This window comes from Stegostoma tigrinum, chromosome 1, assembly GCF_030684315.1.
Source record: "Stegostoma tigrinum isolate sSteTig4 chromosome 1, sSteTig4.hap1, whole genome shotgun sequence".
NCBI lineage: Eukaryota > Metazoa > Chordata > Chondrichthyes > Orectolobiformes > Stegostomatidae > Stegostoma > Stegostoma tigrinum.
This window is the reverse complement of record NC_081354.1, coordinates 160,715,754-160,741,914: the sequence shown is the minus strand read 5'-3', so window position 1 is coordinate 160,741,914 and position 26,161 is coordinate 160,715,754. Positions and strand designations below refer to the sequence as shown.

Genomic DNA, 26,161 nt, shown 5'->3' with positions numbered 1-26,161 from the left:
ATTATTGAAGGGTTTAAAATCAGGGAGCAATTTATCAAAATTTGCACAGGTTATATTAACTACAAATCCACCTTAATTATATGCTGCTTCTTTTCAGTAGCACATTTCCTCCCAATTTAAGGCCACTTCCACCGCAAAGATATCTCCCACCCTTTAGCAACAGTATCTTGCACTTAAAGAGAGCAACAAATACCTCAAACGCAGAAGCAGTATTATCAAAACAAAAATGCAAGTCTAATCATTTCTGGGGATGGATGAAATAGGCATCATGACATTTTGTGAAGTGTTCATTGAGAATTCAGGGCACACTCCAATCATTATATCATAGCTCACAATACTGCCCCACATTCACACAAAATACAAACAAAGAACATCAGAATTAAAACTTTATTAGTGTATTCACTTAGTCTGCATATGCAACAAGCCTGAAGATATTTTCCTTTCAAATTCACCAGTTCTACCAATACAGAATTCTACTAGTAAAACAAGCTCACAAGTAGAATGGTGAAGGCTCTGCTAGTTTTCCTTTAAAAGGTCTGGCCCATTTTCTATTATTTGGTGCTACTTTCTTTCATTCCCAAAACTCTATGGCAAGCAGAACTGTCTCTGATGGCCTACAAATAGCCACAGCTGCACACCTTTTGGAAGCATTAACACTTGCCATCTCGGTTCTCAAAAAAAATAAGCTATCACTAGTTGCACTTACAAAGTACAGCACTAGTGTAATGTAAAAGGAATAAACAAAGAATTTAAAAAGCAATCCTGTAGCTGCCACAAAAATGATAATATGACAGACAGCTAGATCACAGAATTATTAGCAAGTTGTACATTTGTGTTCTATTTTACAAGTTACAGAGCCCCTCAAAAAGATCCCACCTGTAGCCACCCTGCCAAACAAATAGAACACATTAAAATGTATTCCCTAAGATTTTTGGGTACATGAATTTGGAGTGTTTGAGGATCATGAAGAACATGTACAGCTATAATCCAGTCATTATACTAAAATTGCAAGGTAGATTGTGTCTTTTTGTGGATATTTCTTAAACATAATTCAAAAGTGAAGTCAAATCACTGCTTCAAAGAAGCAATGCTTAAATGAAAACGGCAATACTAAAATGATTAAGACACTCCATTTATAACTTTACGCTACATTTCAGTGCTTTTTACAGCTTGGGGGAGGAAGGAGTAGAAAGTTAAGAAGTGTTTGTGATCAATTTCTACCTTCCTAATAGGGAATATTTAGCCTAATTGGATATTCTGCAAATATGAGAAGTCCAATTTAAGATTAAAAAAGACAATTTAAATCAGTAATAGATATTTACAAGATGCAACCAACGTTCATTACATTTTAAACATGATACTGCACTGGCAAAATGACTAAATGCAAAATTGACTAAAAACACTGAGGCAGCAAGTCCCTCAATTGTACTCTTTCAGCCAATGCTTAAAAATATGATTCATATAAACTTGTCTCTCCTCCCCTTCCACCCCATCTTTCCAGAAATGATCCTAAATCAGAATTCAACTTAAATGGAAATGGCACAGATCTCATCCAGAGGTAGCAACTCAAATGAAGAGCATCAACTGGCATCTATCAATAATAAACCCAAATATTTTCAATGCCACTTTAAATAATGTATTATGAAGAAAAGAGCCCTTTCAAACAAAGCCCTAATCAGCAATACTGTTAACTTCAAAAATTGCTCAACAACTTGCTGGAACAATCCTTCTGCTGGATCTGTTACTACCCCAGTTTCACAAATTTTCAGTGCTAGGAGAGGGAAAACAAATTTAGGGCAATATTAAAATTTGCACAATTAACAGGAAAAGCCAAGTACAATATGGCAAATTATCTGGTATGTGTGAAGGGTCTTCTAGTTTACCATTAAGACTGTCAGTGCCACTTTGGACAGTTTTAGAAGCCCTGACAAATACGAACTTTTGTCCCAAGATTTTCCCCAAATAGTGACAAAAGGAAATCACAGCAGGGACTTCAGTAAAAGTTACTGTAACAGTATGCAGAAGAACAGCTACAACCTCTGCTTAATACCAGGATTTGTGCGAACAGCATCAGTACCATATACATTCTAAAACAAATTTAAATGAAGTAGAGGCTAAAATAGCTTACAAGTTTCTCATTTATACACCATTTTGAAACAACATGATCAGAATTAGGCTCAACAGGTACCAAAAGTTAAATGAACTGTACTAAGCTGTTTAATCCAAGGTCCAACTATTTAACAATTTGATAAAATACTGTAAAATTTATGAAGTACTCATTTTATCCCCCCAAGTTCACTTAGGTTCTTATGAGCTACATTCAGCAGGAATTTATGCTAGTTTGATACTTTACCTAAATTGAATAATATGCCAGATCTGACTACAGTTCTGTACATTTCCCTCTGCTGACCATCTCTGAAAGTGTCTGTATAGTGAAATGCCAGTTTCAGCTACATTCATCTCTTCTAGTGGCAAATCCAAATTTAACTAACTTTGGCTGTCACAACTCAGTATTTCTCCAGCAGTAACAGCATCATGGCAATCTTTGGGAATTAAACTCACTTACCTGCCAGTGATATTTTGTTTTAAAAACAGAGAATTTATGGCAGTTTTAATCCAATGTGGAAACTAAATTCATGCTATGTTTCCCACTGCCATCGACTTTTCGATTTCTCATTTTAAATTCATTAGTAACTGTTATCTGCAATGTGTATGAATTATATTAAGGTACCCGTCAGATTTTAATTAATTGAAGGCAGGAAGGGGGCTGGTGGGGATGAGACAAGGATACAGGTTTCATTTAATGAAGAATCCCTAACTAAGTGTGTGTAGAATCACAATTGAAATACTGTACATGTCATTGATGGACCTCAGGCACTCAACGTGCATTAACACAATGTCATTTTACACAGCTTTCCCTTCACCCTCAGCCATAAGCTATATTCACGTGTTTAATACACAAATACATTTGTCATAATCTGGGTGTGGGGTAATAAAACTCAACAAGGTGCTTAAATTGATGAGATCAAGTGCCATTCTTTTTGATTTTGTTTTGTATTAACAGTCTCTGGGATAACACAAGTACTAAAACAGAAAAGCTGTTTAAGTCTGTTGATTGGACTCCATCTTATGTTTAGTCCCATCTTGATACTGAAATAGGAGTATAGTTATTTACGACATGCTTGAACAACGGACAGAGGGGGACCCCATTTGGGTTAAAACTTTGTCAAGCCATTGCAAGGGTCCATTCAGGTGAAGTTCAATCCAACAAGGAGTGCTCGTCACAGTCTGCCGTCTAAAAGAACAAAGTTGAAGCAATTAGTGCAATGTAATGCAGGTACAATATATTACAGTCAGACTAAATTATAATAGATTTTAAAATTAACAGGGTAGGTTTGGAATAGGAGAAAGATAGTTTGTCAAGAATAAAATCTTCCTGCCCCAAAACAGCAACTGCATTTACCTGGATGTGAGTTTGCTCGCTGAGCTGGAAGGTTCGTTTTCAGACGTTTCGTCACCATTCTAGGTAACAGTGAGCCTCCGACAAAGCCTCCTTCGTCAGAAGCTCACTGATGTTACCTAGAATGGTGACGCAACGTCTGAAAACGAACCTTCCAGCTGAGCGAGCAAACTCACATCCAGAACCTCAACCTGAGCTACAAATCTTCTCAAAACAAGCTAACTGCATTTACCCTTTTAATTCAAATAATAATATCACCAATTGATTCAAAATCTTATCAGTGGGTACACACCACTATGAACGTTAATCCAGATTTATACTCCAGTGCAATACTGAGCAAGCCTTGTATTGTCATGGATGCCCACTCTTGGATAAAAGGTTAAAACCAGGAAACCTTTAATTTCTTTAGATTGGTATAACAGATCAAAGTACAATTCAAAGAACAACAGACAGCATTCCAGTCTATTAGACAACATTCTTCCATTGGCCATCACCACTGTTACAACTATTTGGTTATATTTTAGTTTTTCGTCAGTCATTGAGGAATATCAACTGTTTGACACATTCACTTTTCAAAATTAATGCTTTGGTTATAAACAGCTCTGGTGAATTTGGTAGACTTACAAGTTTCATTAGAAATGAGCGTTTCTTAGCTTTATAAATGGAGGCAGTACTAACGTAATTAGGCTATGGTTCCCAACTTAAAGACTCACAACAAGCATGTTTTAAAAAGGTGAAGATCTGGTGCTTGCCTCACTTAAAGTAGTTCGAGAGCTTTAACTATCACAAGACAACTTATTTACATAACACTCAGAATTGTTACGGCACAGGAAAAAAAAGGTATTGACACATCACGGCAGCACCAACTCTTCAAACGTGCATTACTCCGTGCTCATCTCCTCTTTCACTTGCACACTAGTTCTATCCAACTAATTATCCAATGCTCTCTTGAATACCTCAATTGAACATGCCTCCACCTCATTTCCAGGAAGTGCATTCTATACTGTAACAAGTTTTTTCATCCCTTTTGCAAATCACTAATATCCATGCCTTGTCATTCTTGTTCTCTTTCTTTTAAGCAGGAAGAGCTTCTCCCCATCTACTTCATCCAACTTGACCAAAACTTTTGAACATGTCTACCAAATCTCCTTTGTCTTCTTCCCTCCGAGGAGAACAGTCCCCAACTTCTTCAAATCAATTCTCATAATTGAAGATTCTATTCCTGAATCAGGATTCCATTCTTGTAAATCACTTCTCATACTAAGGCATCCATAATTGTACACAGTACTGTCGCTGAGGCCCAACAAGTGTCTCATTCAAGTTCAGTAACTTATTTTTATACTCTATGCTCCTAATAAGCTGAGGACAGTTAAATAGAAACGAGTTACAGACAGAGGCACAGATCAGGTCAAATGAAATCAGAAAATTCTCTATTGCTAAATGCAGGTGATTAAAGTGAGACACGACAATCGATTAGATGATTGAAATATTTTAAGGCAATTGAACCCATTAACAGCAGTTGCCGCTGCATTAAATATTGAAGCTAAGAAATGACGGTAATAAATGAAAGCTTGTAGTCACTAGCTACATTAGCACTAGCGTACAAGTAAAGCAGCCATTTGACCCAATTGGCCAATGCCAAAAATTTATGCTCCACACAAGAATCTTCATGCTCATTATCCAACCCTAACATGTCCTTCTACTCTTCTCTCTATGATGCACTTTTCCAAGCTCTCCTTAAAAAGGCTATTCACCTTATGATCACAAGTTTTACATTCAAACTACTTTCAAGGCAAAGTCATTTCTCCAGAATTCTTTATAAAGCTTACGAAATGACAATCTGGCATTCATAGTGCTCATTTTGAAGTCCACTACAAATGGAAACACCTCTTCCCCTACTTGATCATACTGCTTTAAATATCCTCAAAAGCAGCCAGAAAGCTTAATGTTACACAGTTAATTTTTCCAAAATTGTTGTTAGATAGTTATAAAAATACTCAGTGGACTCTCTGTGGGTGTAATCAATAAGGATTAGCTGGGTGAAGAATAGCCTCACGTCATTCATCCCCACTGTTACCAGACTTATGAACAGACCTCTGTTGATATCACACTATTCTGCATTCTATTATCCTGACACACTTATGTAAGGTAATGATTTGTCAGAATTGCATGCAAAGCAATACCTTTTGCTGCATCTTGATACATGTGACAATACTAAATCAAATCAAAAGCAGTACCAAGCAAATATGATAACTAAAGTGAGCTTGGAGAACGATCAAATATAATACTTGATAGTCACAATTACACGGTGGCATGCCACTATCTACATTTTAGAACAGAGAACAGTACAGCACAGGGACAGGCCTTTCCGTTTAAGTCTGTGCCAACCTTGATGCCATTCTAAACTAACATCTGCCTACATGTGGTTCATAACCCTTTATTTCCTATTTGCTCATGTGGCTGTCTAAATGCCTCAAACTTTTCTATCTTACCTTCTCCTACTACCTCCACTGGTACCTACCTCCCTGTTTTGAAACAAAAACTGCCTTGCACATCTCCTTTAAAACTTTACCCCTCTCACTTTAAACTTGTGCTCGCTAGAATTTGAATTTCTAACCTTGGGGAGAAAACAAGATTCCTGACTATAAATGCCTCTCAATTTTATATACTGCTCTCAGGGTGCTCGTCAGCCTTTGAAGCTCTAGAGAAAACAATCCAAGTCTGTCCAACTTTTTTGAAGGCAGAATACTGGGTCAATGGAAAGATTCTTGGTAGTGTGGATGTGCAGAGGGATCTTGGTGTCCATGTACATAGATCCCTGAAAGTTAACAGCACTATCAACCTGAGTGGCAAGAAGGCATATGGTGTGTTAGGTTTTATTCGTAGAGGGATTGAGTTCCAGAGCCATGATGTCATGCTGCAACTGTACAAAATGCTAGTGCGGCCTCACTTGGAATACTGCGTACAGTTCTGGTCGCCCCAGTACAGGAAGGACGTGGAAGCATTGGAAAAGGTGTACAGAAGATTTACCAGGATGTTGCCTGGTCTGGAGCAAAGGTCTTATGAAGAAAGGGTGAGGGACTTGGGTCTGTTCTCATTGGAGAGAAGGAGGCTAAGAGGGGATTTAATAGAGACACACAAGATGATCAGAGGATTATATAGGGTGGGCAGTGAGTTTTTTTCCCTAGGATGATGATGTCGGCTTGTAGAAGGGGGCATAGCTACAAATTGAGGGGTGATAGATTTAAGACAGGATGGCAGAGGCAGGTACTTTACTCAGAATGGTAAGGGCATGGAACTCCCTGCCTGCCAATGTAATTCACTCAGCCACATTAAGGGCATTTAAACAGTCGTTGGATAAGCAAATGGATGATGATGAGATAGTGTAGGGAAATGGGCTTAGATTAGTTCACAGGTCGGTGCAACATCGAGGGCTGAAGGGCCTGTTCTGCACTGTATTGTTCTGTTTTCTTTACAGCTAATACACACCAATCTGGCAACATCCAGGTAAACCTCTTACAACTTTTCCCAAAACCACTACATCCTTCCTATGCTGTGAATAGCCAGAACTTTATAATACTCCAAATGTGGCGTAAGGTTTTATATAATTGCTACATGACTTGTCAATATTTTAATATTCAATGTCCCAATCCATGAACGTAAACATGCCATGTGCCTTTTTAAAATTTGATTCTCCCCACCAATGCTACCGCCAACTTGCAAAGTAAAGGCAACAAATTCTTCTGGGCAGGAATGCAGATTGCAATAAGTGGACAGAAATCACCTCTTGTCCATCCCATCCATGTTCACTTCTTTCATTATTCAGTCTAAGTGGGCTTTGCTAACTGGGCCGGCATTCATTGCCCATTCCTAAATGCCCTCTTGAACTACTGCAATTCATTGGGTGTACGTAGACCCACAATGGTCCTAAGAATTTCAGATTTTAGCCCATCAACAGTGGAGAAACAGTAATATATTTCAAGTCAGGATAGTGAGTGACTTGAAAGTAAACTTTCAGGTAATAATATGATGGTAGTGATTGTAGTAAAGTCACCATAGTCCCAGAGGATCGTAGGGCTCCCCTGATTAGAACAAGCTGACTGGTGGAGTGTTTAACCAGATGGGCATCAGACCCCAGGCAAGGGGTACGTTAGAGAGGCAGGACCTCAGCTGGACTGGGTATCAAACATCACTGTTCGCATCATTCTGTAGCCAAGCCAGTTATACAGCCAATGAAGCAAAACCCCCTAAGCATCCTGGAAATAAAGGTTTTCTCTATCAACCCGCTCCTGTCACACAACACATCCCCAGGACCATCAAAATCCAGTGTGCCCCTGGCCAATATGGATCATGTTCCATACCACAGGAGTAACCCCTCAGTGTGAGCAGACAAAATCCACAGTGACTCCAATGCATCAGTGCGCCTTTTGAATGCCCGAGGAACAGAATGTTCCAAGTCCAAGACCTTAAACCAGCACTAAGCTCATAGTATATGAAGGAGTATGATCCCTAACCTTTGATCTGCATCACAAACATGGATCATGTTCACCAGACACCTCAAATCCCTGGAGTTACTCCAGTGCTGCCTTCACAAAATCTTGGAAACCCAGATGCATGACCAGCTACAATCAGCAGGCCCATACTGTCCACATGCCCAACACAAAATTTCCAAAACAAGTGCTCTATTCAGAGCTCCACGATGGTAAGTAATCACCAGGAGGGTACAGAAACAAAAAGGACATTCTGAAAGCCCCCCAAAATAAATACAACATCGTGACTGACAAGCAGATATAACTTGCCCTAGAACACACAAACTGGAGAAGCCGCATCCACGAAGGAGCCAACCACTAAGCATCACCAAAGAACACAAAGGCTAAACACGTGCAGGGGAAAGAGTGTGCAGAATTCAGGACACGCCACCACCTGCCTCATCAACACAACCTGTGGCAGTCTGCAGCTCCACGACTGCACAATTCAGGAACCCCACCACTACCCTAGAGAGAGACCTAGCAAAGATGCTGGCACAGTGATATTTAGAACATTGAACATACACATGAACAGGACAGGCCCTTCGTCCTTTGATGTTGTGCCGACCTGTCATACCAATCTGAAGCCCATCTAACCTACACTATTCCATGTTCATCCATATGCTTGACCAATGACAACTTAAGTGTACTTAAAGTTGGCGAATCTACTAGCGTTGCAGGCAAAGTGTTCCATTCCCGTACTACTGAGTAAAAAAACTACCTCTGACATCTGTCCTATATCTTTCACTCCTCAATTTAAAGCTATGCCCCCTCGTGCTTGCCGTCACCATCCTGGGAAAAAGGCTCTCCTTATCCACCCTAACTATCCCTCTGATTACTTTATATGTCTCAATTAAGTCACCTCTCAACCTTCTAACAAAAACAGCCTCGAGTCCCTCAGCCTTTCCTCCATACCAGGCAACATCCTAGTAAATATCCTCTGCACCCTTTCCAAAGCTTCCACATCCGTCTTATAATATGATGACCAGAACTCTGCGCAATACTCTCAAGTGCAGCCACACCAGAGTTTTGCACAGCTGCAGCATAACCTCATGGTTCCAGAACTCAATCCCTCTATTAATAAAAGCTAAAACACTGTATGCCTTCTTAACAACCCTGTCAACCTGGGTGGCAGCTTTCAAGGATCTGTGTACACGGACACCGAGATCTCTCTGCTCATCTAAGTTTTATCTAACATTTAGTTCAACAATGGTCTTTGAAGCCTCCTAATTAACTTGTACCACGCTCCCTCAGATGAATCAGTATCCTGGTCATTGAACACTACTTGGACACAGAATTTACTCTCTGGGTGACTTCAGTGTCCATGAAGTGGCTAAGAAGCTCAACTACTGATGGTCAAATCTGAAAGGACGTAGCTGTTAAGACTGGGTCTGCAGCAGATGAAGGAACCAGAAGATGGAGGTGAGATTTTAATTGGGTACTTTGTACCTGTAATCACTGGTATAGAAATTAGTGAAGAGGAGTGATATACATGAACAAATTCCAATTTGGCATTAGATTTCTTAAAAAAAAATTTAAAATTGAATAATTTCTCAGCCTCCATGGAAGGGGACTGCAGGGGCCCTGACAAAGGCAGTTAATGGGGCAGGGTTGAACTAGAGAACTACAGGTCACTGAGTCTAACATCAACAGCTGGGCAACTTTGTTGCCTTTTTTAATTTCACTCATGGGACATGGGTGTCACTGGCTATGTCAGCACTTATTGCTTGTCCCTCGTTGCCCTTGAGAAGGTGCTAGTGAGCTGCCTTCTTAAACTGCTGCAGGCCCTGTGCAATTCACGTGTACCAGAGAGGCAAGGATTAATCAAGCACAGTCAGCGTGGCTTTGCCAGGGGAGATCAGGTCCGAAAGGTTTGACCGAGTTCTTTGCAATGACCAGATATATTGTTGAGGGTAGTGAAGTTGATTTGTCTACTTGGGCTTCAGTGAAGTTTTTGACTGTGTCTCACAAGAGAGACTGGTCAAGGTGGTCAGAACCCACAGGGGTGCAGGGTACTTCGAAAAACTGAATTAAAAATATGGCCTCAGGCAGAGGGTGATGATCAGAGGTTGTTATTGTGACCAGAAAGCCCAGTGTCCAGTAAGGTTCCATGCTGGGATTTTTGCTGTTTATTTTTACATTGAATAGTCTACACACAGACTTGACGTCTGTTGTTAGTGTTGACAAATGGCACAAAAATTAGCGTAGTAACCCACACAGGTGAGAAAGCCTTAGGCTACAGGACAGTATAGATGAGCTGGTCAGGTTGGCAGGACAGTGGCAAATGGGATTTAAATCAGGAAAAATGAGGTGATGCAGTTTGGGAGGACGAACAAGGCAAGGGAGTATTTAGCAGCTGGTAGGACATACGTTGCACGCTGAGGAACAGAGAGATGCTGGTGTGCACAGCCACTGATTCTTAAACACATCAGGTGGATACGGTGGTTAAGAAGGCATGTGAGATGTTTGCTTTTATTAGGTGAGGCAATGAATACAAAAGCAGGAATGTTGAGAACACAGACACAGAAGTACGCCACATAGCCAAAGAAACTACACTTTTTTCCTGAAGGAGGGCCTACACCCGAAACGTCAGCCTTCCTGCTCCTCTGATGCTGCTTGGCCTGCTGTGTTCATCCAGCTCTACACCTTGTTATCTTTGTTAGATTGTTAATGTGGGAAAATGTGAAATTATCCAATTTGAGAGAAAAACGGACAAACAGCATGTTTAGTAAAGACAAGAGCCTCTAGCAAATATTTGGTATGCAGAGGATTCTTGTCTGCAAAACACAGATTTAACACAGTTAACAATAAGACCAGCAAATGATCCTATTCTTTATTGCAAGGAGATTGGAGTGCAAGAAAAAAAAGCAGTTTTGTCACAATTATAGTCAGGGGTGAGACCTGGAGCATGGCATACATTCTTTGATTTATTCATCCAGAGGAGAGATGTAGTTGCATTAGAAGCAGTTTAAAACAGGTTCATTACATTGATTCCAGAGATGAGGGGTTTGGCTTATGATGAGAGATTGGCTAGTTTATGCTTACATTCTCTAGAACTTAGAATGAAAAAGCTATTTGAGGTGTAAGATGCAAAGGGGGACTTGACAAAGTAGATGCATAATAATGCCCGACAATTCTCATGATCAAAAGTAATCATGTGCTCACAACCTTGCATTGTACTGCAGATACAGGAATATCTCCCAGTGCAGTCTAACAATATAAAGTTTTAAAGGATTCATAATACCAGCTGGATAAAGGGCTGTGAAATCACATTTATTGTACAAGTGATTTTTGGAAAAAAAAAACTCAAGACTCCTGATCCACGTTACCTTAAGTAGAATAGTTATTTATTTTGGCCAAGTTAGATGCAATAGCTGAGAATTACGGCTCAGCAGTGAAAATCCTCCTTAATATTGAGAAAGCAAGAAACAAAAACTACAGAAATACCATTAATTTCTCACCTGTATTCAGCACCCCAGCCTTTCACAAAACTCATCCTAATTGTGCACATTCTGGTTAATTGATAAACAGCTTCAAAGCCTTGGTTTACAGACTGAGCTAGAAGTGCTGCAAACTCCTGGTTGTTGAATATTTTCAGGTTACAACCTGAGAAACAGAATTATAAAATAGCAAATTACATCTTTCTTGGCATTCAGAATAAATTTAGAGATAATTTATACAAGAGTAAGTAGCATATGCAGAACATTTCCAAGTATTACTCAATATTGATTTGTGCAAGCCAGATCTAACATAGGGCATGGATATCTTCAGGTGTCAAAAGTATTTGTGCAGCACTATTCAATGTAATTCCCAATCATTTGTTTCTAAAAACAGGATGGAAACTATATCCCAGCAGAGCCAAACCTTGAATTTGATAAAAATCTGGGATATAAAGCTAGCCTAATGTCATAAAACCTGATGGGTCTACTAATGTCCTTTGAGGAAGGAAACCTGCTATCCACTCCAAGATTGGCCTACATGTACAATGTAACAAGGTGGGGTGCCACAGGATTTGGTCCCTGGACCTACTATTTGTAATTTATGTTAATGACTTGAGAGGAGGGTTAGAGGTATGATAGAGGCATTTGCAGATGACACTATAACATGTGGGAAAGTAAGCTCCAATAAAGAAATAAATTGACAAATGATAAGAATAGGTGAGATGAATGGGCTAAAATTTAGCATATGGAGTTTAACATAGATGGGTATGACATTATCTATTTTGATTGCAAGAGAAGAAAGGCAGCTCACTGTCTAAATGGAGAGAACTTAGGATTACATTGATGCAGAGGGATCCGCATATCTGCATGCATGAATTGCAGAAAACTAATGTATAGGTACAGCAGGTAATATGGAAGATAACTGCATTTTGGTATTTATTGCTTAAGGAACAGAGCAGTAAAAACTCACAAAGTGTTGCTGCGACATTCGTGAGACCACACCTGAAGTACGTGTACATTTTGGCCCTCTTACTCGGAGGGACGTAATTGCATTAGAAGCAGTTTAGAACAGGTTCATTAGATTGATTCCAGAGATGAGGGGGCTTATGAAGAGAGATTGGCTGGTTTATGCAGACATTCTCTAGAACTTAGAATGAGAAAGCTATTTGAGGTGTAAGATGCCAAGGGGGACTTGACAAAGTGGACACAGGACATTTCCTCTTATGGGTCAACCTTGAACAGGTCAATTTTAGGATAAGGGGTAAAAAAGTTGAAAACAGATCAGAATGAAGTACTTCTCTTAAATGGTCATGAAGCTGTGACTTCATTACCCCAAAATTGTGGTGAAGTCAGGACATCGAGTAAATTTAAGTAGAGGTTTTTAAATAAATGATGGGTTGAAAAGTTATGGAAAGGGAGGTTAGGAAAGTGGCGTGAGGCCACGATGAGATCAGTCATGAGCGTACTGAATGGCGCAGCAGGCTCGAAGGCTGAATTGCATACTCTCGCTCCTAGTTTTTATGCACTAAGCTGTCTTTTGGGCAACAGATGCTGGCCTAGCTAGCAACATCCACATCTCATGGACACATTTTTTCAAAACAATGAATCAGCATAACATGCTTCAATTCAACTAGTCTTCACACTTCAGAGAAGAACTGAGGTCAAATTACCAATGTGAAATTAAGATTTTGTATGGAATTCTCCCATATCATATTTCACCCATTATGGAAACATTAATGCTGTTTGTAATTTCAACACCCTCTGGTAATAATTGTGTGGAGATAATACAGCATGCATTTGCATTCCCAAATTATGCAATAAATCCAAGGAGATTAAGTCTACAGAAATATAATCTTCCTAGGGTAGTGCTGGTAAATGTTTCTCACTCATACCAAGCCAAATAGGTCAGCACCTTAATTTCTATTTTGGTTTCAGATTTACAGTATCCGCAGTTGTGTTTTATTTTCGGAAAATAATTTAGTTTTAGAACATCCAGAAAATGTTTTCTTGTTAAGTGACATGATCTACTTTCTTGATGACTTTCTACCTCTTCCATTTAAGGTGATACATTGAGGTGGAAGTACAGTACAAGAAATTCTAAATTTAATCTTCCATTAATACTGTTGATAAAAAAATAGAAAGAGACAGTTAACCAAAGCTCTGTATCTTGCAGTTATCAGGACAAATTTCCAATGATCACAACTAATTGTACTACAGAAAAAATAATAATCACTCACTGATCGATTAGCAAGTCAACACCAAGTGGCAGAACATCGCCATCTAGAAGGCAAACGATAGACCACATCCCAAGGTGTTTTCTTTTAAAACGATATACAGAGCTTGTGTAGCTTGGCTAGCCCATTGACAGAACAAACATCTCCCAGCACTGCTGGCTCATGGACAGATTTTTAACTGCGATCATTAAAATACTCTAAGCAGAACTTGAAGTATATAACCATTAGCAAGGAATTCATTTTTGAATAAAAGTTTAAAGTTTGTTATACAGACCAGTTTCTTTTGGTTGGAAAGCAAGAGTTCATGTTTTTAGGCACCTATTAAATCTTTCTTACCAGGTGGAATTTTGCATACTGTTGCAGGATGCCAGCTGTATCTTTGATTACAGTTTGGACTTTGAACAAAGATGGCACTATCACTCAGACACTCCGCAAAAACCTCCCCACCAATGTAGTATAACCTTACTCCTCTACCTGAAAAGAAAAAAGTAACCTGGTGAATGTTTCTCCATTATAAAATCTGCATTTTAGGAAAAAGTGCTACAAACCATGAACTAATGACAGATATTTGGTTTTTCAAAATAAAGATTATATTGGGGGAGTATTGAAAACAGTTGATCAAGAAACAAAGCATTTAAGAACAATCAATAGATGTTATTTTCCAGGCTTTGTTGATTTTAAATGGAGAGGGTGGACTTTGCACAATCACTTGATTATGTACAACAGCCTGCATTTTCACAAATTGGTGTTTTAAATAATTAGGAAGATTCATCAATATGACAATTTCAAATCAAGCCCTGTTTCACTAGGCTGAGTACTCAGCCTTGGTTCACTGGTTGGATGCTCAATTCCACAAGGCTGTGGCTATCATCCCACTCAATGCACTTCACACTGCTTAAAGACTCATGAGCGATTTAATAACAAGCATTTTTTAAAAAGATCAGAAGAGACCTCGCCAGTGGTCTAGTCAATGTTTATCGTTCAACCAACTTCAGTGAAAAACACTTAAATCAACCACATCACACCAGTGTTAGTACTGTATGACCTTGTCGTGCACAAGCCAGCTAACATATCTCTTGAATTACTGTGAAGCATTTGTTGATATCCTGTGGTCACAAAACAATTTCCATTGTTGGGTTAAGAAATATGTTGCCTTTGATAAAGGAAAAATAACCCAAGGTTTTTCAAAGTAGTGTCAACAAATTGTTTCATTTCAGGAGATATCAGGGCAGATGTGTAAAATATTGTTTTTTAAGCTGTAATTTAAGGTGGTGGAAAGAATTGCCTGTTGTCACGTACCACTGGACCAGAAACGGAACTTAAAACTAGACTGCTGTGTGCTATGTTTAACAAACATGACTCACTCCTGCTTCACCTGACTGTGCTTTAAAACTGGAGGGCTTCTCAACCCACAAGGAGGACCACACAGCATCCTCAGGCAAGGCAAAGGACAGAGGGGTCCGCCTCCTCATCAAAGCTTCTTAGCGCTCAGTGTGACGGCCCCGCCAAGTTATTGTTCCTGGACCTATAATAATGAACAGTGACGTACTATCACTACTACCCGCCATCTAGACAGCAGCTTACATCCCAGGCCATGCAGAAGTGAACAGTGCACTTGAAATATACCCTGCCACAAATAACCTTGAGATAGAATACCCAGAGGCCTTGTTCATCATAGCCAGTGATTTTAACCAGGCCAACTTCAAATGTGTTACCAAGGTACCACCAACATGTCTCCTGTCCCACAAGAGGTCCAAACACCCTGGATGATTGCTACACAACCAAGGCGCCTAATGCACTGTCCCTGCCTGCATTTTGGTAAATCAGATCATAACATGAGGGTACAGTACAGAAAGTCATACGATGCTAGTCTTGGGTAATGGACACGTTCCTATTTGATTGCTTGGAGTGGGTGGATTGGTCCGTACTTATGAACTCAGTGCCCACCTTAATGAGTAGGACATTACTGTCAAAGACTTCAGAGCAAGTGAGTAGACTATTATGTGCCAAATTAATGAGCATTCCCCAACTGGAAATGATGGGTGAACTGAAGATCCACTGCCTACTGATGTCTGGGTCTGAGGCATTCAAGGAGCACAAAAGCTGACGTTTCAGGCCTAGACCATTCATCAGAAAAGCAAAAAAAACCTTTTCTGATGAAGGATCTAGGCCCAAAACGTCAGCTTTTGTGCTGCTAGGATGCTGCTTGGCCTGCTGTGTTCATCCAGCTCCACAATTTGTTATCTTGGATTCCCCAGCATCTGCAGTTCCCATTATCTAAGGCAATCAAGACAGGAGACTCTGGCCTACACAGGAAATCTAGGTACGATCTTCACAAATCCATCAGGGATGCTAAGGTACAATGCCAGACTAAACCACACGAACATACATCGGCTGTGGCAGGGCTTTCATGACAATGGGGCTTCAAAGTAAAGTCAAGTGGAATCACATCGCACCCCTCCCTAATGAGCTCAATGAACTCTACGCTTGCTATGAACTGAAATTGAGTGAAATGGCGTCAGCTGAACACTCAGTCACTGCCACATGTCAGATCTGTCTTCTTAGAGTGAAAAGGAGATAGCTGAAGAAACAGTAGAGCTGTTAGTGGTGATCTTTCAGGAATCACTGAAGTCAGAAAGGGTCCCACAGGATTGGAAAATTGGTAATGTAATGTAATGTAATGACCCTGTTTAAAAAGGGGAGTAAGGCAAAAGACAGGAAAATACAGGCTGATTAGCCTGACTCAGTCGTTGGTAAGATTGTGGAGTCCATCGTGAATGATGAGACTTCTGAATACTTGGAAGTGCATGGTAAAATAGGGCAAATTCAGCACAGTTTCATCAAGGGGAGGTGACACTGAGCAAATCTGTTAGAATTCTGTATGGTGATAACTTAGAGATTAGACCAAGAAAAGCCAAATGAATGTAGACTTGGACATCCTGGACTTCAAGGTGACCCGTGACAAGGTGCTGCACAAGAGGTTGCTGTGTAGGATAATGGCCCATGGAGTTAGAGACAAGATACTAGCATGGGTAGAATATTGGTTGTGTGGCAGAAAGCAGAGAGTGGGGTAAAAAGGGTCCTTCTCAGGCTGGCAGCCGGTGACGCATGATGTTCCACAAGAGTCAGTGTTGGGGCCACAACAACTTTTCACTTTATACATGAATGATCTAGGATGAGGGAACTGAGGGCATTCTGACTAAGTTTGCAGATGATACAAAGATAGGTGGAGGGGCAGCAGTAATTACATGGTGGGGAGGCTGAAGATTTAAACCAGTTAGGACAGTGGGCAAGGAAGTGGCAGGTGAAATACAATGTGGGAAAATATGTTAGGTCATGTACTTTGGTAGAAAGAAGAGAGGCGTGGACTATTTTCTAAATGACAAGAAAGTTCAGAAATCTGAAGCGCGAAAGGGACTTGGGAGCCCTAGTATAGAACTCTCTTAAGGTAAACTTGCATGTTGAGTCAGCAGTTAGGAAGGCAAATACAAATGTTGGCATTTATTTCAAAAGGTCTAGAATATAAAAGCAGGGATGTACCTCTGAGGCTTTATAAAGCTTTGGTCAGACTACATTTAGAATATTGAGAGCAATTCTGGGCTCCATACCTCACGAAGGATGTACGAGCCCTACAGGTCTACTGGAAGTTCCAGAGAATGAACCCAGAAATGAAAAACTTAACAAATGAGGAATGTTTGAGGACTCTGGATTTGTACACGAACTTTCGAGGGATGAAGGGAGATCCAACTGAAACTTATCCAATACCAAACAGCCCGGTCAGAGTAGATGTTGGGACACTGTTTCCATTGGTAGAAGAGACTAGGGCCCGAAGGCAGAGCCTACCAGTAGAGATCAAGATAAACTTCTTCAGCCAGAGAGTGGTGAATTTATGTAATTCATTGCCACAGAAGGCGAAGGTGGCCAGATCATTTAAATATATTTAAGACAGAGAGAAATAGATAAGTTCTTGATTGTCAAGGGGATCAAGGTTTACTGGGAGAAAGAAGAAGAATGGGACTGAGAAATTTATCAGGGACAAATGAATGGTGGAGTACACGTGATGGGCTGAAGGCCCTAATTTCTGCTTCCATGTATTAGTCATATAGATATGCATAAATCATTACAGGTGGTAAGGTATTGGAAAAGTAGGTCATTTTAAAAAGTTCAGGATCCCACATGTACAGGACATGAAGTACAAAAGCAAATCAGGCACGATAAATCTCAAATTGTTGGTTTGACCTCAAATGAAGTTTCGCATCCATTTGTGAATGCTACACTTTAGGATGGATGAGTGTAACTAAAACAGAAACAAGGAGAATAAGAATTTTGAACAACAATTTTTAAACAAAAAACAAGCACAGATGATATATAGAATATATAGTGAACTTCCAGAAAGAAGACACCATGCAAATCAAAGACCACAGAATTTGTTTTTAATTCATTCATGGGATACGGGCTTCACTGGTTGGAACTGCATTTATTGCCATCTCCAGTTGCCCTTGCAAAAGGTGGTGGTGAGCTGCTTTCTTGATGCATTGCAGTCTATTTGTTACAAGCAAACCCACAGTTACTTCTGGGAGGGAGTGGCAGGACTTTAACCTAGCAACAGAGGGAACAGCAATATTTCTAAGACTGCGTGGTAAGAGGCTTGGAAGGAAATGTGTAGATGATGTCCCCATAGATCTGTTGGCCTTGCCTTTCCTAGATGGAAGTGGTTGTGGGTTTGGAAGGTACCACCAAAAGGAGTCTTGAAAAATTGCTTGCACAAAAGCGTCTTGTAATTAGTACACATAGCTGCAACTCCGTATCAGTGGCGAGGTGAGTGGGTGGGCTGTTTATTAAGTGGACTGTTTTATCCAGGATAGTGTCAAGCTTTTTGACTACTGAAACTGCACTCATCCAGGCAGGTTTTATTTTTGAGGAATGTTCTACCACATTTGTGTCCTGCAGATGGTGGACAGGCTTTCTTTCAGAAGTCACAAAGTTAGAGGACTGCTCGGCCTGTGACCTACTTTCATAGCCAGTATATTTACATGGCTCGTTCAGTTCAGTTTCTGAGGAATGGTAATCCTCACCAACTGCACTCGCAAGTACTCCCGATGATATCAGTTTCATTCTTGCCCATGTGCAATCCATCTAGCTTTTACTGGTTCCACCTCTCCTAGAACCAGTCCCAATGTCCGAGGCGCGCGCACACAGCTGCTTTTTCATTTTTACTGGCACATGGCACTGGTAACGCTCCTGAAATCACAACTTTGAAGCCCTGCTTTTGAATGTGCTCCATTTTCTATATACGTTGTTTGGATGGATGTTTACCAAAACCACTGACTATTCATCCTTTCACTCCAGAATGTCTTGCTGACACTCAAACATTCTTGGCCCTAGCACCGCAGAAGCATGCTGCAGTCTTGTCTGCATCCACAAATGTGCCTGCTCCTCTTCTAATTGAAAACCCTATTAATATAGTCTTTTAATACTTACTCCTCCTCTCATGTAGAGAGGAGTCATACCACAGCACATCAGATTTGGCTGTTGCTACTTTCCTGAGAGGTTATTCCCTCATTAGTATTCAAACCAGTATATCTGTTTTTCAGCAGAATGGTAGGGGATCCCTGCACTGCCTGCCTGGTAGTCATTCATTCCGAACCTGCCTGTGGTACCTTAACCTCAGTGACTACCTGTCTGTACATGGAATCCAATACACAGCCTCAGAGATACTCCTGTGCCCTGGGTCTGGAACTCAGGCTTCCAGAGGATGCAGCTGTAGCCATATTCTGATCCCAGGCAATGGAACTGTGCTACTCTTTCAACATCAAGAAGAACATCACAGCCTTGCTCTCTCCCCAGCAGCACCTCCCCTTCCCTCCTGACTTTCCTGCTTAGCTTAAACTCAGACTGCCCTTACAATCAAATAATATTCGTTACTCTAGACCCCTCCCTCCCTGGACATCTGCACTAATGTCGATGCAAACTATAAACCCAAACTAAAACAGCAATAAAAATTGTATGAATTAACACCTGACCTTACTTTTAACCAACTGCTTCCACTTGCTTGGCACACTTCCCAAACTGTTTCACTGATGGTGACTGAAGAACACAATTGCCAGTCATTGCCATTGATGAAGTGGAGGGTAGCGGGGCTAAGGACAGTACCCTGAAGAACTCCAGAGATGCTCTGGAACTGAGGTGACTGACTTGGTGTTTTGTACGGTTCCAACCAGTGGTGATTTTTCACCTCCTGATTCCCAATGACTCAGGATTTTCTGGGGCTGCAGAAGGTGATATTGAAGCATTCGTGGCCTTATGTCAAGGGCAGCCACACTCACCTGACTTCTGGAGCTCAGCTCTTTTCTCCATGTTTGAACTACAGCTGTAGTGAGGTCAGGACCAGTGTGGCTCTGGTGGAATCCAAAGTGAACAGGAAGCAGGTTGTTGCTAACCACATGCTTCTCAATAGCACGTTGGATGATACCCGTGTGTCAATTTACTGATGATCGAGAGTAAACTGAAGGGGCTGTAACTGGTTGGGTTGGATTCGATTTGACCTGCTTTGACTGTAGGACGTATGAGTAATTTTCCACATTTGTAGGGTAGATCTCAGCATTGTAGCTGTACCGGAACAGGTTGATTCAGAGCACAGCAAATTCCAGAACACAAAACTTCAGTACTCTTGTGAAGTGTATCAGGGTCCACTGCCTTTGCAATATCTAGTGCCTTCAGCAATTTTTTTTTAAAATCACAGAGCCAGATTTGGCTGCATACTGGCATCTGTGATGCTGAGGACCGATGCAGGCGGCCAAGTTGGGTCATCCACGTGGCATTCCTGCTAGAAGATCGAACAAGATGAGGCTGAAGCATTTGTAACACAGATGTGCTGCGCTGGATGACAATGACATTGTGGAGCCTTCACCTGCAGTGAGCTGTTTAATTGACTAGTACCATTCATGACTTGAGGTGGCAGGTCTGAAGTACTTATATCTGACTCGTTGGTTGTGGAATCGCTTACTGCTCATGCTGTTTGAAATGTAACTAGTCCAGGTATTGTATCATCAGGTTAACAACTCATTTTTAGGTATACCTGGTGCTACCTTGACATATCCTCCTGCACTGTCCACTGAATAAAGATTGATCCCCTAATATGATGGCAACACTTGAGTAGAACATATGCTCAACCATAAAGTTGTAGATTTGTTGGGGACACTATTCAGCTGCTGCCGCCGGTGGCCCACAACATTCTATGGATGCCCAGTCTGGAGTTGCTAGCCTTGTTCATCATCTACCCTACTGAGCACAGTGAAAGGACTGCACAACACAATGGAAGTTATTCTCAATGTGAAGATGGAACCTTGTGTCCAAAAGAACTCTGCGGCAGTCACTCTTACAGGTCCTCTTATGGAGAGATATCTGTGGCAGGCAAACTGGTGAGGCATTCTCCCAAGGATAATAATAATAATAACTGCACATCCTGATGTTAGCAGATCTTGTTCCCACCTGAGGTCCAATCTGGCAGGTAAGCTGTCTTTGCAAAGCACCTGGACCACATGGAGGTTCACCTTAAGTGACAGATGGCTAGATTTATTTAGACAAGCAGCCAAATCACATTCTGTGCAGTCAAGACATCAAGTATGTTTTACATTTGTTGATTCCCCGACCACCTGCCAAATACTTAGTCTACCAGCTTTGTCCCTTAAGTCTCAACCAGCTCAGTCAGTCATCGGTAGTAGTGTTGCTATGGCATCTTTGGTGGTGGACTTTCAAGTCCCCCACCCAGAGCATATTCTGCACTTTTACCACCCTCAGTGCTTCCTTCAAGTGCTGTTCAATATGGAGGAGGAGGAGTACTGATTCATCAGCCAAGGGGGAGGCAGTAAATGGTAATCGGCACAAGTTTCTTTGCCCATGTTTGACCTGATGCCATGAGAAGTCATTGGGTCTGAAGTCAATGTTGAGTACTTCTACAGCAACTGACTGTACGCTACTGTGCCCCAATTTCTGCTTTGTCTGTCTATCTACTGGCGCATGGCATTCTTAAAGCAAGTATGGTGATGGTAGTGTAAGATTCCGTGGAGAATGACTATGTTGAGCTCTTGCTTGACTAGTCAAAGATGGCTCATCCAACTTTGGCACTAGCTCAGAGATAACAGTAATGAGGCCTTTGCATGGTTGACTGGGCTGCATTTGGCATTATTGTTTTCAGTGCCTTTGTGAATGCCAGGTAATCCATCTGGTTTCACTCCTTTTTCCCCCCTTTCTCACAGTTAAGAATCTCAAAGCGCTAGCATCCACATTTTAGTCCATAATATGGTAGGCATATGGAATGTTGGTCTTTATTTCAAAGGGAATGGAGTACAAACGTAGTGAGGTTTTGCCAAAACTATAACAAAGCACCAGTCAAGACCACAGCTGGAATTCTGTAAACAGTTTCAGGGAAAGGTTGAAAGAACTGCAGATGCTGTGGATCAGAAACAAAAACAGAGGTTTCTGGAAAAGCTCAACAGATCTGGCAGCATCTGTGAAGGGAATCAGAGTTATGTTTTGGGTCTGGTGACCGTTCCTCAGAACTGATGGTAGCTAGGAAAACATGGGGAGGGGAGTAAGTAGTAAATAACAGGTGGGGATAGCGCCCAGAAGAGAGAACAGTCAGGCAGACAAATGAGTGGATAACACAGTCTGGCTAGGAGTATTAATAGTTGTTAATGGACACTTAGTCACTAACAATAAAGTAGAGTATAATGGCAGACAGAGATAAGAAAGCCTGGTGTACAGGTTTGGGGACTAGGCCATGGGAGAGTTCTGGCCCTTAAATTATCGAACCCGATATGGTCTAAAGGGCTGCAGGGACAAAGTGAGAAGTGAGGTGTTGATCTTGCTTGTATTGAGCTTTGCTGAACAGTGCAGCACTACTGCAAGCCTGAGCCAGAGACGTTGGCTGGAGAACAGGATGGTGTGTTAAAGTGGCACACAACTGGAAGCTCAGTTTTTTTTGTGGGCAGAATGTAGGTACTCTGCGAAGTGGACCCCCAGTCCAGACTTTGGTTTCTCCAATTTAGAAGAGACCACATTATGAGCACCAAATGCAGTAGATTAGATTGTAACCTAGTAGATTAGAGCAGGATGTGACTGCAGGTCAAGCAACTATCAGGATTTCTACTATAAAGATTGATGCTAGATATTTTTCAGACCTACTGATTTAGACTGCACGTTTTAGGAATGAGGCCTCCTCAGGAGTCAAAAGTCCTCAAATTCCTGGGATGTGACTCAATTTTATTATAGAACCAAAACTGCACACAGCTTAAGCAGGTGAAAGACAAATATTACATTCTCCAGATGGAATATATGAATGTACAATGAAATAAAGTTAAGGATATCATTCAGAAGACAAACCTTAGCAGATGAACAAAAGTGATTAAGTTGGCAGCCGAGGAAGGTGGGGGGGGGGGGGGGGGGGGGGAAGGGAGGGGGGGGGAGAGGGGGGGGGGGGAGAGGGGGGGGGAGAGGGGGGGGGGAGAGGGGGGGGGAGAGGGGGGGGGGAGAGGGGGGGGGGAGAGGGGGGGGGGGAGAGGGGGGGGGGAGAGGGGGGAGAGGGAGGGAGGGAGGGACAAAAAAAAAAGTAACATATCAAGCCTCAAAACACTCTTCCTTGCAGTTTTCAGCTGTATGAGATGAATTGTTCTGGTAAAGTACAATTACATCCTACAATGCATGAACTCAGCTTACCTAAACACTCAAAGATGTATTAAAGGCTTGTGCAGAAACAATTCACAGGAATGGCTCCAGGAATGAGGATTTTCAATTAGGCATATAGAAAGAAAAAAAATTAAGACTCCTCTCCTTACAGAAGGCTGAGCAAAGTACCCAGAAACAAACTGTTTCTACTGGTAAAAGGAGACCAAATTTTAAAGACGGTTAGCAAAAGCAGCAAGGTTACAGGAGGAATAAATATGGTAGCAAGTTTTGAGAAGATATGGTAAATATGGTAGTTTGGGTCTTGGCTGAAGAAAGGTACATTACCAAAATATTTTGTCTTGTGCTCGAAAGAAAAAAAAAAAGTTGAAGAATGCCACATTTCAAATGATCACAAAAATACATACTACAGGAGCCAAGTTTCACAAGTTAACTGATTGAGTGAGGAATTGCCATGGAGTAAGCAAAAGGGAACCATGGGTTCATGAAGCTCCTGGGTAATTCAATATAAAACCATGAAGATCTGGGTGACATTTTTCAGAGAACAGATCCTGAGGTTTGAATGCACATTGCTCTTACAGAATGTAAAATGAACCATGTTAAAAAAGTGCCATTTATGCAGCTTTTAGAATATTTGGGATTACTCAAGTGCTGCACAATTACAGAATCCCATCTAACAGCCGATGAATTGTTTTGGCACCAAACTTAATACAGCTGCTTCACACTGCAATTGCACAACAGCAAGTGCTATTAAAAACAAGATGCTGCCAAGTCCAACGCAGTATTCTGCCAACACACAATTCAGAAATATCATGCATAAATTTCAGTTACATGACGATGCCTGCACATTGGTTATATGTCAAAACATTTGGCTAGTGAAAGTCAAGCATTTGGTTGGCATTTACAGAATGAATACAAGTACTACGCTATTCAAAATAATCATGGTTGATCTTGGGCTTCAACTTCACTTCTCCACCTGCTTTCTATATCCTATTAATGAGGAGAAACAATCTTTTTCAACCTTAATTACATTAGCGATGCAGTATCCATAACCCTCTTTAGTAGGAGATGGCAATGCTACAGATTACAAAGAGGAGCAAAGATGCAAGGAGATCACAGACAGCGCGATGAATAATAAAGTTGTAATAGTAGGGGGATTTTAACTTTAATCAACTAGGACCGTCACAGTGTTTAGAGTTTGGATGGAGAGAAATTTGTTAAGAGCATTCAGAAAGAATTTCTCATGCAGTACGTAGATGGCACTACTAAAGATAGGGCAAAACTTGCCCATCTCTTGGGAAATAAGGCAGGACAAGTATTAGTGCAGCAGCACTTCAGAACCAGCTATGGAAAAGGATAGGTTTGGTCCATTAGTTGTATACTGGGGCAAGGCAAATTTTGATGCTCTTAGACAGGAATTTTCAAAAGTTGATTGGGGGAGGCTGCTTGCAGGCAAAGGGACATCAGATAAGCAGAAGACTTTCGAAAGTGAGTTAACAAGGGTTCAGGGCCAGCATGTTCCTGTTAGGGCAAAGGATAAGGCTGGCAAGAGTTCGGAACCTTGCATGTCATTGAGGCCCTGGTCAAGAAAAAGGTAGCAATATAACATGTATATGCAGCTGGGATCAAGGGAATTCTTTGAGTATAGAGGGTGTTGGAGTACATGCGACAGCAATCAAGTCGTCTAAAAAGGGGGCAGATAAAGGTAAAGGAGAACCCAAAGAGATTCTATAAGTACATGAAGGGCAAAAAAGAGTAACGATGGAGACAATGGGGTCTCTTAAAAGACAGAGGTCATCTATGCGCAGAGCCACAAGGGATGGGTGAAACCGGAAATGAATGTGTCTGGTTAAGTATTTACTGTCTAGAAAGGCATGATGCTAGGAACTTGGGGAAAGAAGCAATGTCTTGAAGGGACATTACAGGAGATGTGGTGCTGGAAGTCTTAAAACACATTAAAAAGGTAGAGAAATCCCTGGGATCTGATTAAGTATATCCAAGGACTCTGAGGGAGGCTAGGGAGGAAACTGCAGGCCCCTAGCGGAGATATTTGTATCATCGACAGCCATGGGTAGTGAAGTGCCCGAATTGGAGGGTGGCTAACGTCGTGCCATTCTTTAAGAAAGGCGGCAGGGAAATGCCTGGAAACTACTGACTGATGAGCCTAATGTCTGTGGTGGATAACTTGTTACAGTAGATTGAGAGATAGGATCTCCAGACATTTGGAGAGGGACTGAGTCACTTGGAATAGTCAGCATGGTTTTGTGCATGGGAAACTGTCTCATTAATTTGATACACAGTTTTTTTGCAGGGGTGAAGAAGAAAGTAGACGAGATTTGTCTACATGGAATTAAGCAAGGCCTTTGACGAGGTGCAGCAATATAGCAGTAAGGTAAGATGGTCCAGTTTCTTACCCCCTCCCCCTTTCCCCACTGCATCCCCACACTCCGCAAACCTTTAACTGTTTTTAATTTCAACTTTTTAAACTCTAAACCTAAAGCAAGGATATGCGTCCAGTGGCCGAGCAGGAGCTGAGCAAGCAGGCCACGTCCTGCAGCAGCAGTTGAATGAACGCTGGCTGGAGTGACATTGGCAGATCCCACGAGGACCAAGTCCCCAGAGCAGCAGATGAAGAGCGTGCTTAAGACATCGTGGGACTGATTCCTGGAGCAGCACGTTTTTGGAGGTGGTGGTTGAATCAGCCAGCCTGTGAGCTGGGTTTTCAGTTTCCCCTGTTGTGTAGGCTCCCGACAGCAGTGTGGCATGGACTGATGTAGCCTAAAGCAGGATGCTCTCAGCAGCACAGCATGGACTAGA

The 26,161-nt window shown here is 41.3% G+C and overlaps 1 protein-coding gene across 4 annotated transcripts in view; it reads right to left on the bottom strand.

Annotated features, from left to right (window-relative positions):
* Positions 1-373: 373 nt before the first annotated feature.
* Positions 374-26,161, bottom strand: part of smad2 (SMAD family member 2) — a 102,348-nt gene continuing 76,560 nt past the window's right edge. For 2 of the 4 annotated variants that reach the window (XM_048529437.2, XM_048529445.2), the window contains 3 exons: positions 13,997-14,134; positions 11,448-11,592; positions 374-3,295 (listed from right to left, as the gene is read on the bottom strand). In XM_048529437.2, coding sequence (XP_048385394.1) covers positions 3,172-3,295; positions 11,448-11,592; positions 13,997-14,134 — 407 coding nt within the window. In that variant the 3' untranslated portion in view covers positions 374-3,171. The remainder of the gene's footprint in view (positions 3,296-11,447; positions 11,593-13,996; positions 14,135-26,161) is intronic. The other 2 variants (XM_059649820.1, XM_059649821.1) reach the window with 1 other exon arrangement.